Source organism: Galeopterus variegatus, unplaced genomic scaffold (assembly GCF_000696425.1).
Source record: "Galeopterus variegatus unplaced genomic scaffold, G_variegatus-3.0.2 Scaffold1427, whole genome shotgun sequence".
Taxonomy (NCBI): domain Eukaryota; kingdom Metazoa; phylum Chordata; class Mammalia; order Dermoptera; family Cynocephalidae; genus Galeopterus; species Galeopterus variegatus.
In genome coordinates, this window is record NW_007727538.1 from 116,494 (window position 1) to 132,140 (window position 15,647).

The 15,647-nt window shown below is 49.0% G+C and overlaps 1 protein-coding gene across 1 annotated transcript in view; it reads left to right on the top strand.

Moving 5' to 3' along the window:
- Positions 1 to 56: 56 nt before the first annotated feature.
- ABCG1 (ATP-binding cassette, sub-family G (WHITE), member 1) overlaps positions 57 to 15,647 on the top strand; it is a 66,299-nt gene continuing 50,708 nt past the window's right edge. The window contains exons 1-2 of the mRNA XM_008576907.1: positions 57 to 130; positions 6,968 to 7,211. Coding sequence (XP_008575129.1) covers positions 89 to 130; positions 6,968 to 7,211 — 286 coding nt within the window. The 5' untranslated portion in view covers positions 57 to 88. The remainder of the gene's footprint in view (positions 131 to 6,967; positions 7,212 to 15,647) is intronic.

Genomic DNA, 15,647 nt, shown 5'->3' on the forward strand with positions numbered 1-15,647 from the left:
GAGCCGGCGCGGAGCGCAGTGGCAGAGCCAGGAGCGAACGCAGCCCGGTCCCCGCAGCCCTGTCCCCGCCGCCGCCGCCCCCCGGGGCATGGCCTGTCTGATGGCCGCTTTCTCGGTCGGCACCGCCATGGTGAGTGAGCGCATCCTTAGCCCGCGGGTTTTGGTTTCATCTTCAAGACGAGCAGGAAACACACAAAGACCCGCACGCTCGCCCTGACACCGTTCGCGGGGGGCGCGTCCTCTGGGCGCTGACCCAGAGCGCCCCCGGAGAGGTGCCCGGGCGGCTCCCATCGCCCCCTGCCCTGGCCACCTGGAGCCTCGGGATGCTCCTTGCACCGGCCGAGGACGCGGGGAAGGCGGAGGGGCCGGGATGGAGAGGGAGGCAGCGAGCAGCCTCACAGATAGACAGATGGCCTTGACCTCGTCCACCTCCGGGTGAGGGGATTGGGGTTCTGGGACCCCGGGGAGCTCTGGAGAAGGGCCGCAGCTTGGGCCTGAGGGAAGGCAGGGTGCATCCCTCTGCGGGCGCGCGCGGCCAGGGTTTGGGGAGCAGGGACTTATGGAGACCCCTTCCCCACCCCCCCTCCCCGAGCACCGGGCGCTGTCTGGCGGAACAAAAGAGGGAGCTACTCCCCGAGAGCCTGCGCCGCCCTGTGCTCCCCGGGGACAGTCTCTCCCCAGCCTACTCAGAAGGGGGCGGCGGAGTCCCCCGGGGAGACAGACGAGGCGCGTGGCTGGGTACCTGCCGGCCGCCCTGACCCGGGTGGGACCGACGCGCGCATCTCACTTCTCCAGAGGGTACCAGCTCCGGAGCGGGATGCGCGGGTGCCGCGAATCCATCGCTAGACACAGTCACCGCAAGTGCTATTCCCGGGGGTGGTCGAGAATCCCCCCTTGCTTTTTTACTCACATCAGGAAACAAACAACAACAAACTGACCACCAGCCCTGCCACTTCCCCCGCAGAGCCTTTCGTTTCTATGCCTGGCACACCAACATTGCAGTTAGGTACTTAGGACCGGATTTCAGGCCATCTAAAGTGCAAATAGAAAGTATTCCGTATTCCAGCCCGTGTCATCCTCCTGCTATCGTCTGTCTGTGTGGTTGCTGTCTTGCTATTACTTCCCATAGGCTGGGAGCCCACGGTGTACAGCTTGCACAGGGTTTTCACCCGCCCCTCCCCTTTATTTCATTTTTAGCATCCTGTATTTGAAGTCAGCAGGGCTCAGCAGGATTTGACCGACAGTTACCTCTTGCCTGTAGCTCAAGAAAAAAAAAAAAAAAAAAAAAAAAAAAAAAAAAAAAAATGTAGCCCGGTTTCTGCGCATGCTCTGCTCTGACAACTGCATCCTGTGATTCCAAACAGGTTACTGTAGCACATACCGAGCCTCGCCAGCTCATTATATAATGATTTTGTGCAAACCGATAGAATGGGGCCGCAGCCAGTGCTGGGAGACTCACAGCCCAGTTCCGTCTCTGGGTGCCATCACTATCCCCTTCTCACATATAAGAAGTCACGGGGAAAAGAAAAAACAAGAAACAAAAACAGAAAAGCCACTTGCCTCCTAGTGACATTTGCTTTTATCTGGTTAAATGTTTGGGTGACACTTGAAAATTCTTTTGCACTAGTTCGTCTACTTGGAATTCCTAAATTATGTTGACAATGGAAAATTAAGATTATTGATGTTAGTTGCATGTAGAGAAAGTTTCAGATCTTTTAGATGCTGGGTAACTCTTGAAGTCCTTTTAGAGCTTGTACATGTGGAAAAATAATGAATCAGAATGTTTTAAGATAGAGATGTTTTCATGCCAAAGTTTTTTTTTTTTTTTTTATGTTACGTTATGGTTTGATACAGCCCAAGAGGTCAAGTGTTTTGTTTTCACATGAAGACGCTAATGGCTGGGCTCATTTTTTTTAGGTAACATCGTTTTGTTTGAAAATCATTTTCCTTGCTGAAAACCCTGTGCTCTTTTTATTTTAAAAATTCTGTCTATGGCCATACCACTGTAATGAGCCCTATCTTGTCTGATCTTGGAAGCTAAGCAGGGTCAGGCCTGGTTTGTACTTGGATGACCTGGAAATACTGGAGCTATACGTTTAAAAGAAACAAACAAAAATTTCAAATAAAACAAAACAGAACTCTAAGTCATAAACAAAAAGCCCTTGAGAGATACCCAGGGTCCTGAGCTCTGCTTTCCCACCACCTCCCTGCTCTGGGTCCAGCCCAGCCTGGCCACGTGAACTGTGAGGTTGGAGAAGTTTCCTTGGAGGAAGAGCAAAACACCCATGGGGTGGCACTGGGGTCCCTGAGCTCGGCGGGCACAGGCAGGGGCAGTCATATGTTTCCAGTGGGCTGGGGGTGTGTGGAGCTCTTTGGGCATTCTGAGGGACCACTCAAGTGCCATCTGCCCTTCTCACTTAGTTAAGGGAGTGGTGATCTAGTTACGGATTTTGGTTATTTTCCTGTGGGCAGTTGCCTTGAGGATTATGGGTCAATACATTCTCCTCTGATATGCCCAGGATACCAGGGAGGCCACTGTCCAGGTGGGCACCAAGGCTGGCAGCAATGGACCAAAAAGAGATGAGAGAGCTGCCTGTCACATGCCGAGTGCCGGTGGCTCCTCTCTTCCTCCCTTCCCCATAACGCTGGGAGGAAAAGTCTATCGCTGACTGTGTCCCTGCTGTACATGGAGTGAACCAGTCTTGTAGTGGCCTGGGGATGGCTTACTGACTGTCGGAGACCTTCCCCAGCTAAACAGGCATCTCTGTCCACCCAGCATCCAAACTGAAATCACGGCTGCTCTGCTCAGCACCCAGGAAAATATTCTCATGAACGGCAGCCAGGAATGATCCAAATAGGGTCTCCTCAGCATTCAGCATCCATGAATGAACTTACTATCATTTACAATGTATTATGCGGCACAAATGGTGTGTGAAGTGGGGAGGTCAAAGACAATGCTTCAGTAAGACAGGGAAACTGAACAGTGAAAGGAAAAAATGGGGAGGGAAGATGTATTTGTTTTATTTCTAATGAGCTCAGGAGGCTAAGGGAAAGCTAGCTGTAACCTACATTGTCGCAGCTCTCATCTGAGGATGTGTTTCTAGAGAACTGGTCTGTCTATTTTGAAGTGACAGGCTACTGCCTCGCATCATACGGTTTCCATGATTTTATTAATTGGGTGAGGCGTTGGAGCCCCATGGAGAAAGGGTGGTAATCATACGCTCTGCTTTGATGTTGGTTCATTTGGGGGTGGGGTTGCATGATTTCCTCGGTTGGTTGTAGATTTTCCTATAATAGACAAGGGCTGGGAGGACCCAGAAGCACTCCCAACCTGCCCGTAGAAAGCCAAACAACCTTCCAGTGTGTGAAGAGCACTGGTGGGAGAACTGAGCTCAGATGTGGAAGCCCCACAGAGCTGGACCCTGATCTGGCCACTGCCTAACCGTGGGGTCTTGGGCAGGTCGGTCAATCTCTCTGTGCTTTTGATCCCTCCCCCGAAATGGAGATGGTGCCCCTCCCACCGTTAGAGCTGTGGAGATAATAACAGGCATAATCTATGCAGGCTGGAGTTTAATGAGTGCAGTGCGATTACTGAATCAATAGTCACTGTAGTTTGTAATCACTTCCAAGCGTGCATGAGGCATTATTATTTAATACTTTAAATTGTAAGTCCTTGACTCTGGTTTATTTCTCTCTCACTCCTAAATCAGTGTAGTCACACAGCTTTGTCCTATGTGCCTGTCACCTACTTCCATCCCCTCTACCACCAACTGATTAAGGCCACCCTCACCCCACCTGTCCCACACTGCAGGAGACAGTCTGCAATTCTGCAGTTCTGGTCCTGTTACTCCAGCTTTAGGTTCCTACACGGCTCTCCAGAGACCTCTAGATAAAGTGCAGAACCCTCAACAGCATTTGCTGGATCCTGTTTGTCTCTTCCAGAGCCCCTTGCCCTCCTGCCCTCCACTAGCCCAGGTCCATGCTCCAGCCCCTAAATTTCTTGCAGGTCTCAGAATGTTCCCCTATCTCTTGCTGCTGAGGCTTTGCACACGCTGTTCCTTCACAGGGAACACCATACACCAGCATCACCCCCCCCCCACCGCCCCCATGGCTCCTTGCTAATCTCAGCTAAGATTTTATTTCCACAGAAAGACTGTCCTGAGTGCCCCTGCCTCAGGGTCTGCATTGCATTAGATGTTTCTGCAATCTCTGAGTCTCTGCATGCCTCTGCCTCGCCATTTTATTGCCTGGGGGCTGATCTTGAACCTGGGCTTGCTGAGAACAGAGGTCATGTCTGTCTGGCTGACTGCTGACCCCAGGGCTTTATCTGGTGTTTAGTTGGTCAAGTGAGTGAGTGACTAGGTGGGCTTAGAGTTAAGTGGGGAAGGCAGACCCTCATCATGACATGGCTCTGAGGTCTGAGATCTGCCACAGTCAATCGATGGCTGGAGTAATGAGGGTTCATCGCTGTTAGTGTGGGTTTCACCAACAAGGAAAGAAGTACTGCTCCCTGTGCCCCTCAGGGGGTGGATACCAGTGGTGGGTGCCTGGGGAGCTGGAGTCCTAGGGGTGGAGGTCCAGGAGGCCCACACTGGAGAGGAGTTGCCAGATCATTCCCCACCCTTCACCCCCAACTGAATACTTAGCCTTGGGGACCCTGGGGTCAGAGCCCATGTCGGCCACCAGCACATTACCATGTGTGTGGCCACATGGAGGTGAGGTGGACTTTGGGGACCAGGCCCAGAGCAGGTTGTCTTGCCCCACTGCTCCCTTGACACTGCAGAGCCAGCATTCTGTGTTTCCAGGGCTCCTTGGAGTCAGTGTGGGTTATAACCTGTCACAGCAGCATGTGGCCCCAAGGGGCAGGGTAAGCAGGCAAGGTGGGGCTCCGGTGCCTGCCCTGGTGCTGGGGCTGAACCGCACGTTCTTGCCAAGAGGATGTTATCCCTCAACAGGCCCAGCCTGGCCCAGACTGTGCGGACCAGGCGGAATGCAGATGCTGCCTGCTGTGGCTGCGCCTGGGGTCCCCCTGTTTCCTGATTGCTCTGGGGCTCCAAGGAGTCTCCTGTCAAACAAACAAACCTTCCCTAACTGTTTTGGAATGTGCAAACCTACTGAAGTTGGCATTTGAAACATTTCACGTGCTTGGTGCAGCAGCAAACCAAGCTCGCTTTTGTCAGAGTTTTACTCTGCAGCTTGATTTCTGTCCACACGATGTGACGGTCAGTGAGCTAAGTTCTGATCTGCCTAAGGCTTTCGGAGGTGGGAGATGGCTGGGAGGGGAGTGTCTGTGTATGTGTGTGTGGGGGGGGTGATGTGTGTGTGTGTGTGTTGCAGTGTGTGTGTATGTGTAGTATATGAGCATATGGGGTGGTGTGTATGTGTGTTGTGTCGTGTGGTGTGGTGTGTGGTATAGTGTGTGTGAGCTGTGTGTGTGCTTTGTGTGGTGTGTGTGTGGTATGTGTGTGTGAGGTGTGGGGTGTGTGTGTGTGTGTGTGTGTGTGTTTTAGGTCTTTTTCTTAAACAGCAAAGCTACATTTTGAATCAGCAAGAGAACCAGAATCCCTGTGCCCACCCTCTCTTCATCCTATTTGTGTTTTAAATATTCAAAACCACCATGCTTAATACTGGGTGAAGTTCTGGGGGGAGAGGGGAATGCTTGGGGTTGACCACTTGAGATGCTGCGGTTTGTGGAAATTTTTATGGACAATCCACTCTCTGGTTTTGTTCTGTTTTTTTGATAAGAAATAATAATAATAAGTAGCAAGCAACTCTAGAGAAAGAGTTAACAGACCCATGGAGAAAGGACAACACGACATGTTTCTGCTTTAGAACGGTAACAGCACGGCGGTGTCTCCCCATCCCACGGCAGTTGCAAGGGCCCAAACTACCCCAGACAGTGGGCGATGGGCTGTCCCATCGGGGCAGTCTACTGTCAACAGTACAGCGGGGCATCGCCCATGCTTTTGGCACTGTGGGACGGTCCCTATAGATTCAGGAAACAGCTAGAAAAAGCACAGCACGATATCTGTTCACACCAGGGTTCTTCTGTGTTTTGGAGGTACCTGAAGCTTATTGATTGGCACAGGGTTGCCAAGCCCTTAGAAAAGGATATTCCTTTCTTTGCATAAATACTTTGGGTTCTTGGCACATCTATTACATTTATCTGACTCCCAGTGGGAGCTTTAAAAGCCAGTGCAGCTGCAGAACATCAGGGTCTCTTGTGCTGCAGGGAAAGGACGCCTGGCTGCTTTTCTGATGACTCAAATCTGGGAGCACTTCTGCTCCTCACTCAACTGTGGGGCTTGGAGCCGGCTCCCCAAATTGTCTGTGGCTCAGTTTCCTCATCTGTATAATAGAGAAAAATTTTAACCCTTCCAACTTTTCGGTGCTATTATGAAGATACAGTGAGAGAGTAGAATTGTATGTTCTTTGGAAACTTTAAAAGTAAAATGCAAATGCAAACCCATCCAAAACGCAGCAGCTTAAGTGGTGTTATTGCTCTTGGAAAATGTTACGAGATTATACTAGGAAGGCACTAAAATAGCTGATTTTAAGTAAAATGTTTTCAGTAATACATTTCTTAGGAGCCTCATGTGTCCTTTCTGAGGTTTTATTTTTTATGAGTGGTCTGTAAATAGATAATTTTTTATGGTGGCAGGTGTTTTCTTCTTGAAGGCAAGTGATTCACTGATTTTAGTTTTGTGACTAAGTTTTATGTCCAAAGTAGGACATGTAGATCAGTTTAACATTTTATCTTAAACATTTTTGAATAGAAGAAAAAGCGATGGTGAGAGATGACAGATTCCTGCAGGTGAGCCCCTTTCCTGTAGTGCCAAACGTGTCCCTGCAGTTGAAGCAGCATTGCTGTCATCATCAATGACCTGAGCCTGACGCCGAAGCTCATGATGCCTGTCCTCTTGATGCAGCTTATCACATGGGCTATTGCTTCCTCCCGTTCTTCTAGAACACCAGCAGTTACTCAGCAGCGATGATGGAGCCCAAGTCGGTGTGCGTCTCGGTGGACGAGGTGGTCTCCGGCACCACAGACGCCACAGAGACAGACCTGCTGAATGGACACCTGAAAAAGGTGGAAAACGGCCTCACCGAGGCCCAGCGCTTTTCCTCCCTGCCTCGAAGGGCAGCCGTGAACATCGAATTCAAGGACCTTTCCTACTCTGTTCCCGAAGGACCCTGGTGGAGGAAGAAAGGTAGGGACTCCGCTTTGTTCAGTAAGCCAGGAGGAGCCAACAAGTTGTTTGGGGAAATCTGGGTTTGGAAGTCGGGAGGCTGAGATTCTCTTCCCAGCACAGTCCCTGCCATGGCCAGGTAATTTAATTGAGCTGTGCCTGACTTTTTCCTCACCTGTAAAATGAACAGGTGACTCAAAGTTTATGGTGGCTCTAAAATTCTGTGTTCTCATTACAAAGAACATCACAAAGAGTGGCCGGTGTCACTGTGCTTGCTTCTGTCGTTTGTTCGGAGGGTCCTCTTTTGTGGGTGCTGTTTATGGTACTCTTTCCAGATGGAGCTATTTTTCAACCATTCAGAGAATAATGGAAGACAGGCACCACCTCCCAAGTTTGAAGTGTTAAAAAGTAGCTAGTGACCCAGAGTGATCTTTCTGGAAATCAATCATTTTCATTTAAGGTTCTTGAAAGGACTCTTTGGTGGGTGATGTTCGTGGGATGTAAAGAAAAATAAACTATTGTTAAATGAGCCATATAAATAAAAATAGAAGAAACAGAAAGGATGGAACTCAGGAGAGCCACACAGTGCAGGAGTTTGCAACCGGATTCTTGCATGTTGAAGGAAACTGATGACTGATATTTTGCGTTTTCTCAGCAACCTTTCCTAGCTCTAGGTTTTCAAAGTGTGCAGAGCTCATGTCCCCAGGGTTGGTGTTTCTTTGTCCAGCCTGATCATTTTCTTCTTGTGGAGCTTATTCTTCATGTCCCTCTGCTCTAGGCTCCATCCCCCATTCTTAAGTGGGTCTGTCTTTCAAGTGGGTGGGGGGAGCTAACAGGGAGGGGGCATTTCAGACATTACCAAGAAACGACAGTCCTTCATTTCTACTGAATCATTGAAAGCAACTTGAAATCTGCAAGGAATTTGGGACAATGAAATTAACTCAGGTACCACTGGAATATTATAATTTTTTGAGAACTCTCAGCTAAAATCTATATGCAACCCTTCTTTCCTTTTGAAGAAGACCAATGAAGATTCACTCACTTTATTTTTTATTTTTATTTCTTCTTTTCCCTATCATCTTCATTCTGTGTTTCTACCCTGTGGAAGATAAGCCTTTGAGACAGTTGGTGCGGGCAGTGTGGAATTTGTTGTAATCACGATCTTAGAAGCTCGATAGACTGGTCCTTAGGACCTCTGAGCTCAGTGGTTGTTGGATGATTCTGTCTGTATTTGCACCACCAGGAATAGATCCTGCACCTTCTTGATGGCGGACTGTATAGCACTGTTATCTGATACTTACATTTTCAGAGTATGCCAGCCTGTTTTGTTAAGAAAGAAATTCTGTGGCAGGCTCAAGTTTGGACCCATTCTTGGCCTGCTGAAATTTCAACACAGGGTTATAGTTTTTTCCTTCTCAACTTGAAGAGAGATTTTACAGAAAAATGCACCAGGAACCCAGGAGGGCCTTGCCATGCTTTGGCCTCATTGTCTGTAGAGACAAACTGTGGCAAACCTGAGAGCAACATAGGGTGATTTCTGTTCATCTGTAATGTGTGGCCTTAGAAATGTAGTCACAGTAGTTGGAGATGCGGGGATGGGTATCCTGTACCAAGAAGATGGGTTGCAGAATGAAGACATTTGAAAACTGAGGCAGCATCTTTGTTTGAAATACAACATAGAGAGCCTGGCACGTGCAGTCACTTGGCCAGCATTGGCAAGGTAATAATACCATCCCTAGCCAGGAGTGGGGCTGGTCAACCCTCTATTCTCTAAGTGTGAAAATGGGCCACACTGCTCGTCAAAGTTAGCCAGCAGGTGATGGCCTCTTGGTGAGGGAGGAACCACAACTGTCCATTCTCGGTGGCCCCCTGGGAAGCTCAGCCCAGCCAGCCTCTAGACAGACACTTGCCCTGCAGTAACCTGTGTAGACTCAGGCAGGGAGGAGTCGGAAATGGGCCCTGAGGGACTGCCCATGAGTCAGAGATAGGGAGGACAGACATGATTGATCTGGTGCATCTGAGTTGCGGATTTCTCAGCTGGTGAGGTGTGATCCTGCCACCTGGCTTCCTCCTCCACCTGGCTTCCTCCTCCACCTGGCATTCAGCACCTGTGTCTGTCCCCACTCCCCCTTTCCTTCCTCCCCTGGGTACTTCATCCCTTCCTTTGTTTCTGGTTCCTGCAATTCAGAATCCAGATGGTTTATCAGTCCACCATAAACTTAGAGAGGAAAACACTTGTCCATCTTCTCACTGAATAGAGGGGAAGCTGAGGTTAACAGTGGTTAGGTGACCTTCCCGTGCTCTTGAGCTAGTGAGGGCCAGGCCCAGGACCAGGGTGGAAATTTCTAACTCCACACAGTCCAACATGGTGGCCATGCCTTGCCTAGCACGGAGTCTTCTGGGGTGCCAGCATCCATGTAGCCAGCAGGGAAGCAGGGCTCTTCTGGAGGCTCAGGGGCCCACAGGGTGCCCCGCTATAGGTGGTGTGATTGTCCCATTAGGCTGGAGGCCACAGCCAGGAAAACCTGGAGCTTTCCCCACTGAAGGGAGCTCATGGCAGAAGTCCTTCTCATTGCTGTCTCCTCACCGGCACACTCCTGAGAGCTGCGTCCACTGACTCTGAACTTGGAAACTGTATTTCCCCGACTCAGAGTCACTCCCTGGGATGCACAATAAAATACATTAAACCTGGACTCAGGCATCAGGGCTGCCCAGGAGGCACTCCAGGGCCTGGTACACGAGCAGTCCACTGTACCTCTCCCACGAGGTTCACCCCTCTGTCTGCTTCTGCTCCTTCCTGTCCTTGACGTCTGTCTCCTCTGCCCCTCCATGTGGGTTCTTCCCTTTCAGGTTTTTGTCCCTGCAATGCTGGTGATGATCTCAGTCCCCAGCAATGATTAGGTTAGGCTGAGAAGTCACATCCCAGCCACTGTCTGCATTTCTCCTCCTTACTGTGGCAATTTTGTGTTTGACATCATCTCTGTGTGACACCAAATGTGACCTTCAGGCAGGAGCTACTTCTCTTTGATTTCACATTATTAGTTCTGCAGTCTGTATCAAGTTGATTGTTTTCAACTATTTAAAATTCAACTTGAAGTGTTGAACTACTCGTGACAATCACTCGGGGGTTGGATGTCATGGCATTGCTTGGGAGGAGGCATCACTGAATGTAAGAGGTGAAGGGCTTTTGGGGGCACCCAGTCCAACTGCTTCATAGGATGGTGAGGGGAACAGGAGGCTGGAACAGAAGAGATTTGCTCAAGGTCAGAGCCAGAGCTGGGATCCAGCTGTTCTGATTCCCAGTACAGGCTTCTTTCCATTGCAGACACTGGACCACTCCAGTAGATTCCAGGAAAGCCTTTTTCTCGCTCAATTTCTCCCAGAACACAGTGCTACAACACAAACTTGACCCAGAATACTGTAGCAAAGCTGGGCATTGTGACCAGAATAACATTATAAACTCCTGCATAATTATTTTAAAGAAAGAAGACAGAGAAAAGAGGACTTCATCTTTAGAAGAAAGGTGATCAGGGAATGAACAGCAAATTTTTTAAGAAGAAGATGCCAAGCACTGATTCTTCAATATGTTTGAGTTTGATGATCACCAAGCATCTAATGTGGCTCTTAACAAAGCATCTTGTACTTTCAATTGTAGTTACACTTTCACCATATGATTAATGATGTCTTTGGAGAAAAAACGAGATCATATAATAGATTCCTAGTAGAGAACATAATGTGAAAGGAGCTATTCTCAGGAGAAAAAAGTACACCCCAAGGATAACTTCACCAGCTTCTGATACGGTAATTACTCTCCCTTGAGGAATTCACTCCTGTAGCATGAGTCAATGGGACAAATGATTTGGAACAAAATCGACTTTGGTGCTGTCACACAAACTGTGGTGTCAGGGGATGTATCAGAACAACCTGGTTTAGCTGGTCTCCCTCACCCCTAAGTGTGACTCTTTTGAAAGCAGCCTGTGCTTCCTGCAAGGTAGACACTATATTGATGACATTTAGGACCCCTGTTGAGAAGAGAATCCACATAATGAAATTCTTCTTAGTGAAGATGATGATGAGGCGGTAAATAGCTCCAGAGCCCATTCACACAGGGCTCTCATTTTTATTAGGATATGATTAGCCACAATTAACAAATGGAGTGTTTGGAGTACTCTGCAGCCTGTCCCCCAACCCCCAGGAGATCTGAGCAGTTTCCATGTGTAGATGACTAAATTAGAGCAGTTCCTCAGTCCACTCAGCTCACAGTGCTGATTCAGGAGGGATTCTGCCCACTATCCCTGTGGAAAACTGTGATATAAGGTTTAGAGACAAACCCAAGGTCATCATAGTAGAGAAGATGGGACTTGAAACCAGGTCTGTGGGATTTTCAGACCAACAGGAACCTCGTAAGCCCTTAGCTCTGAGATGGGCACACCAGTGGACCACTGCGGCATGGAAGTGCCTCTGCATTTGATGAAACAGCTAGGGATTGCCTTGACTGTTAACTCAGGCTTATTTTCCTTTCACTTTGGCCGCTCACAAGGGTGCAGAAAGGAAGTCTGCATTCCTTTGGAGAGGCTCTCACTCAACTGTCTCCTCATCAGTGAGGGGGGCTGACGTGCATGGTGTGTTTCTCTCGAACAGGTGAGATGATTCTTAGAAATTAAATATACTTCCCATGATTACCTCGTGATGAGGTTCAGGCTGAAAACAAGAGCAATCATACCTGGGGCTTTAGCAAGTCTTCTTTACTGTTCTTCAGTCCGGCCGCTGTCTTGACATGGTAGCACTCTGATGAACTGGAGTTCATCTCCTATTTTGAAACCCAATCCTCCATCCTCATCCTTGCCAACACCAGGAAGGAGTTAAACATTCCGAGCAGCTCCAAGTCAGATTATCTGTATTGGTTTGCTTCTAAGCTATAAAAATGTGTTTGAACACCCTTCTCAAATTAAAGTTTGCTTTCTCTTAATTTCCAAAGCTATTTACAAGGCCTGTAATGACAGGCTGGCTAAAATGAGTGGAATGTGTCATTAATAAATCCCTTTCAGGAATTCCATTAAGGGAAGACTGGATTCCAACCAAGTTCTGGGTGACTTGATCCAACACTAGAATAGAGATGGCGAGGGAAGCCCAGTCAAAGGAAGATTGCAGAGATCCTGAGACCAGCTGAGGGTTTTCAGCATGGCAGATGCTCAGGTTTGAAGGGGGATTCACAGTCCTCTTACATGAATGAATGACTCTTGTGCTTTTTGGGTACCATATGTTAGGGCAGGCTTTCTTCTTGTCCAAAAGGAAATTGCTTTTAATACCCTGCCTTTGTCTTTATTTGAGGCAGTAGCTAATCTTTTAGTGTAGTGTGGTGGCCCCAGTCTGCTTGCAAGGACTCCTTGCTTGAAGCTGGGGCATTCACATGAGGAGGCAGGTGGCCCTAGGTCGCCCTGGTGAACTCAGAGGACTGTAGAGCTCATCTCTTCCCCACAGGGGCCAGTTCTTAGGTTCTCAGTACCTGGTGGCTCCCAGTGGCAGAAGGTCAGGCCACACACTCAGGCCCCTGAAGGGCAGCACCCTTTGGTGATGAGGTCTTCATAGTTCTGGACCTCTGCTTTACAGGCTCCAAAAGAGGTTTTGAAAAAATGTTGAGAATGGCTGACTCTCACAGCAGACTTGTGTGAGCTAAACATACAGTGACTGTGTAAACCAGAGGGGTTTGCCATTTCACAAGGAGAACCTTAACATCCAAAGGGTCTAGATGCTTCTCTTCTCTAGCCAGCACAGCCCACACCTCCTCTCCCTTCGAGCATGCTGCCTGGAAAGCCAAGCCATCATCAGCTGGAACCGGGAACCTGAGGTTCATGCTTCCAAGGCATGGCGTCTTCAGGCTCCATAGCTCCCCTAGACACAGCTTAGGTGGCCCTGCCCACATTGGCCTTGGGGTCTTTTCTTCTCCTTTGCCACCATCTGATTGGCAGTTTCTTTATTTGGACATGCCAATACTTTCCCAGCGTGCCCCTGTTTGGAGCCATCTGGTCTCTTCAGTGTGACTTTGCAGGACTGTGCTCTGCTCAGTGGGGGAGTTTGTGTTACTGCTTACCTTTTTGAAGACATTCTTGCCATGCTGACTGTCACCTGCATGGTGGGTGCCCTCCTGCCTTCTGTTAATACCTCAAGTAGGCTGGTATCTTGAAAACTTCACATTCTCAAACTGAAGTCTTCCCTGTAAACCAGAATCTAATCCACCAAGTCCAAGAAATAACCGAAGATGACATTTTGCTGAACATGAAACCATTTCTTTTGTTTATAAATTGGCAGGGAAAAAAATGTTTAGTAACCATATACCCGCTCTTTTTGAGTGCAGTTCTAGAATCAACAGATTAGCTTATTTAAGGAACAAAGGTAACCACATGGGTCAGATTAAATATATTTAGAAAGACCAAGCTGTACAAACTAGGAGTTTGTAATGGAGGTGCATCCTCTATCAAACTCAAGCTGATGACATTCCAAAACCTGTGTAGGAAAGCGCACCCTCAAATAAAAGACATTTAGTGCCGAGAGCTTTTGCTCGTGTCATGAGAAAAGGCAACAGGAGGAGTCAAGGACGGCGCTGCAGGGGTCCAGGGTGACCAGCAGCCAGAGTTTCCTTTCCCACTTAGTCAGCTGTGGGTTGTTAGTCACCTTTGTGCTCTGTGGGGTAGATGGCACTCAGTGTCAAAAGTAAGACATGCCAGAGTGATTTCTGGGTTGTGATTATGTCCAACTGAGACCTACATTTAGTCTGAATCTTACAGCCAAAAGGGGCCTTGGAGCTGCCCCAGTCTGACCTCCCACCCCATGGAGCAAGCCTCTTGCTCCATCCCCGACACAGACATTCAGCCTCTGTCTGAGCACCTCCAGCAACCAGGAACTGACACACCTCCCAGGCAGCAGGGCCATGCTTGCTCAATCCTCATTCTTAGAAAATGCTTCTGTCTGTTGGGCTGAAATCTGGATTCGAGTCATGTTCATTAGTTGGTCCAAGTTCTGCTTTTGGGAACTCTGCAAAACAAGTAACCTTGGTCTTGAGATGAGCTCACAAATTGGGGGCAAAAGCCTAACCAAGTACAAAAGAATAACCAAGAGCATCAAAATCCAGAGCCACCTTGAAAAGAGGAAATAAGAAGTATGTGGCCGCTGGAGGAAGTGAGGTCAGTCTGGCTTTGGGAGGTGGGCATCACAGTGGCATCTGGGGGCAGGCAAGGCAGTAAGCAGGCAACCCTGCTGGAAGGTTCTTGCTCTCTGTAAGCTGATAAGGGTAGAGCTTAATGGCAGAGCAGGATGAGTCACTTTTTTTCTGTTTCTTTTACTGTCATAAGGCAACCTGGTGCACTCCGACCAAAAAAGTCCCTCACCCCGATACCCCAACTGCCTATGTTGAGAATGAACCTTTTGGCTGGAGTTTTATGGGATTTCTCAGTTGTTATTTCTCCCCTCCCACTGTTTTTTTTTTTTTTTTTAGAATTGTTTAGTTTTTAATTAAAGATAACTGATGTTTATTAGCAAATGCTGTTTGCTTTATTTAGCATGTTGTCTCATTAAGTCCTTATGGGTGCCCCATCAGAAGGTATATCAGTATGGCCATCTTATCTGGGAGGAAAGGAGGTTTACAGGGAGGAAGATGGACATGCCCAGGACCACTGGCAGGTAAGGGGCTATCTAGGATTCAGACTTAAACCTTAAGTCTTAACTCCCTGCCTCTCAAACACTCCACTGACAATTCATCTATGTTTGTAATTTCTCAGACCCACATAAAATGAGCTGTTAAGTTTCCCTTGCCCATGATAAACAAACCCCAGGCCCTGGTGACAGGTGAGGTGCCACAAAAGGCTTGTCCACCTCCACCTGCAGGAAGGGGTTCCTGGGAATTCTTTCATGGGCAGAGGGGCAGCTTTGGCCTCTGCCTTGAGTCCAGAACTCCCCCCACCTGGCTGGGGGCTGCGCTGGGCACCTCTGTTTGCCCTCGTCCCCCAGGACAGGGTTATCGCGCCACCGGTCCTCCACGCTGACCTTCGTTCCAAGGGATTAACTCATTCTGGCCGATTGTCACCTGCACGCCCTTGGAAGGTGAGGCTCTGGCCAGCTGATGTTGAGTGAAACAGATCCTTTCTCTGGCTGGTGCAGGTGCCGACCCTGCAGGTTTAGGGGCCCAGGGTGACGTTTGCGTCATCCCCCACCAGGCAGCCAGGATACACCTGCTCCGGCGTAGTTTCCTTTTGCTCAGATGTAGACCTGGCGGCAGGCTTGGTGGAGGCTGCCTGGAGGATTTTCGTCGCCCTTGGGAATTCTAAATTCTGAACGGCTGGAAGAAAACACAGCACGGCCTGGGCTCCCTTACACGCGCAGGTACTCGCCGCCGCGCATGCGCAGTGCCCGCCCGTCCGCCGCCGCCGCCGCCCGCGCCGGGGTTACTCCCGGTCAATGCGG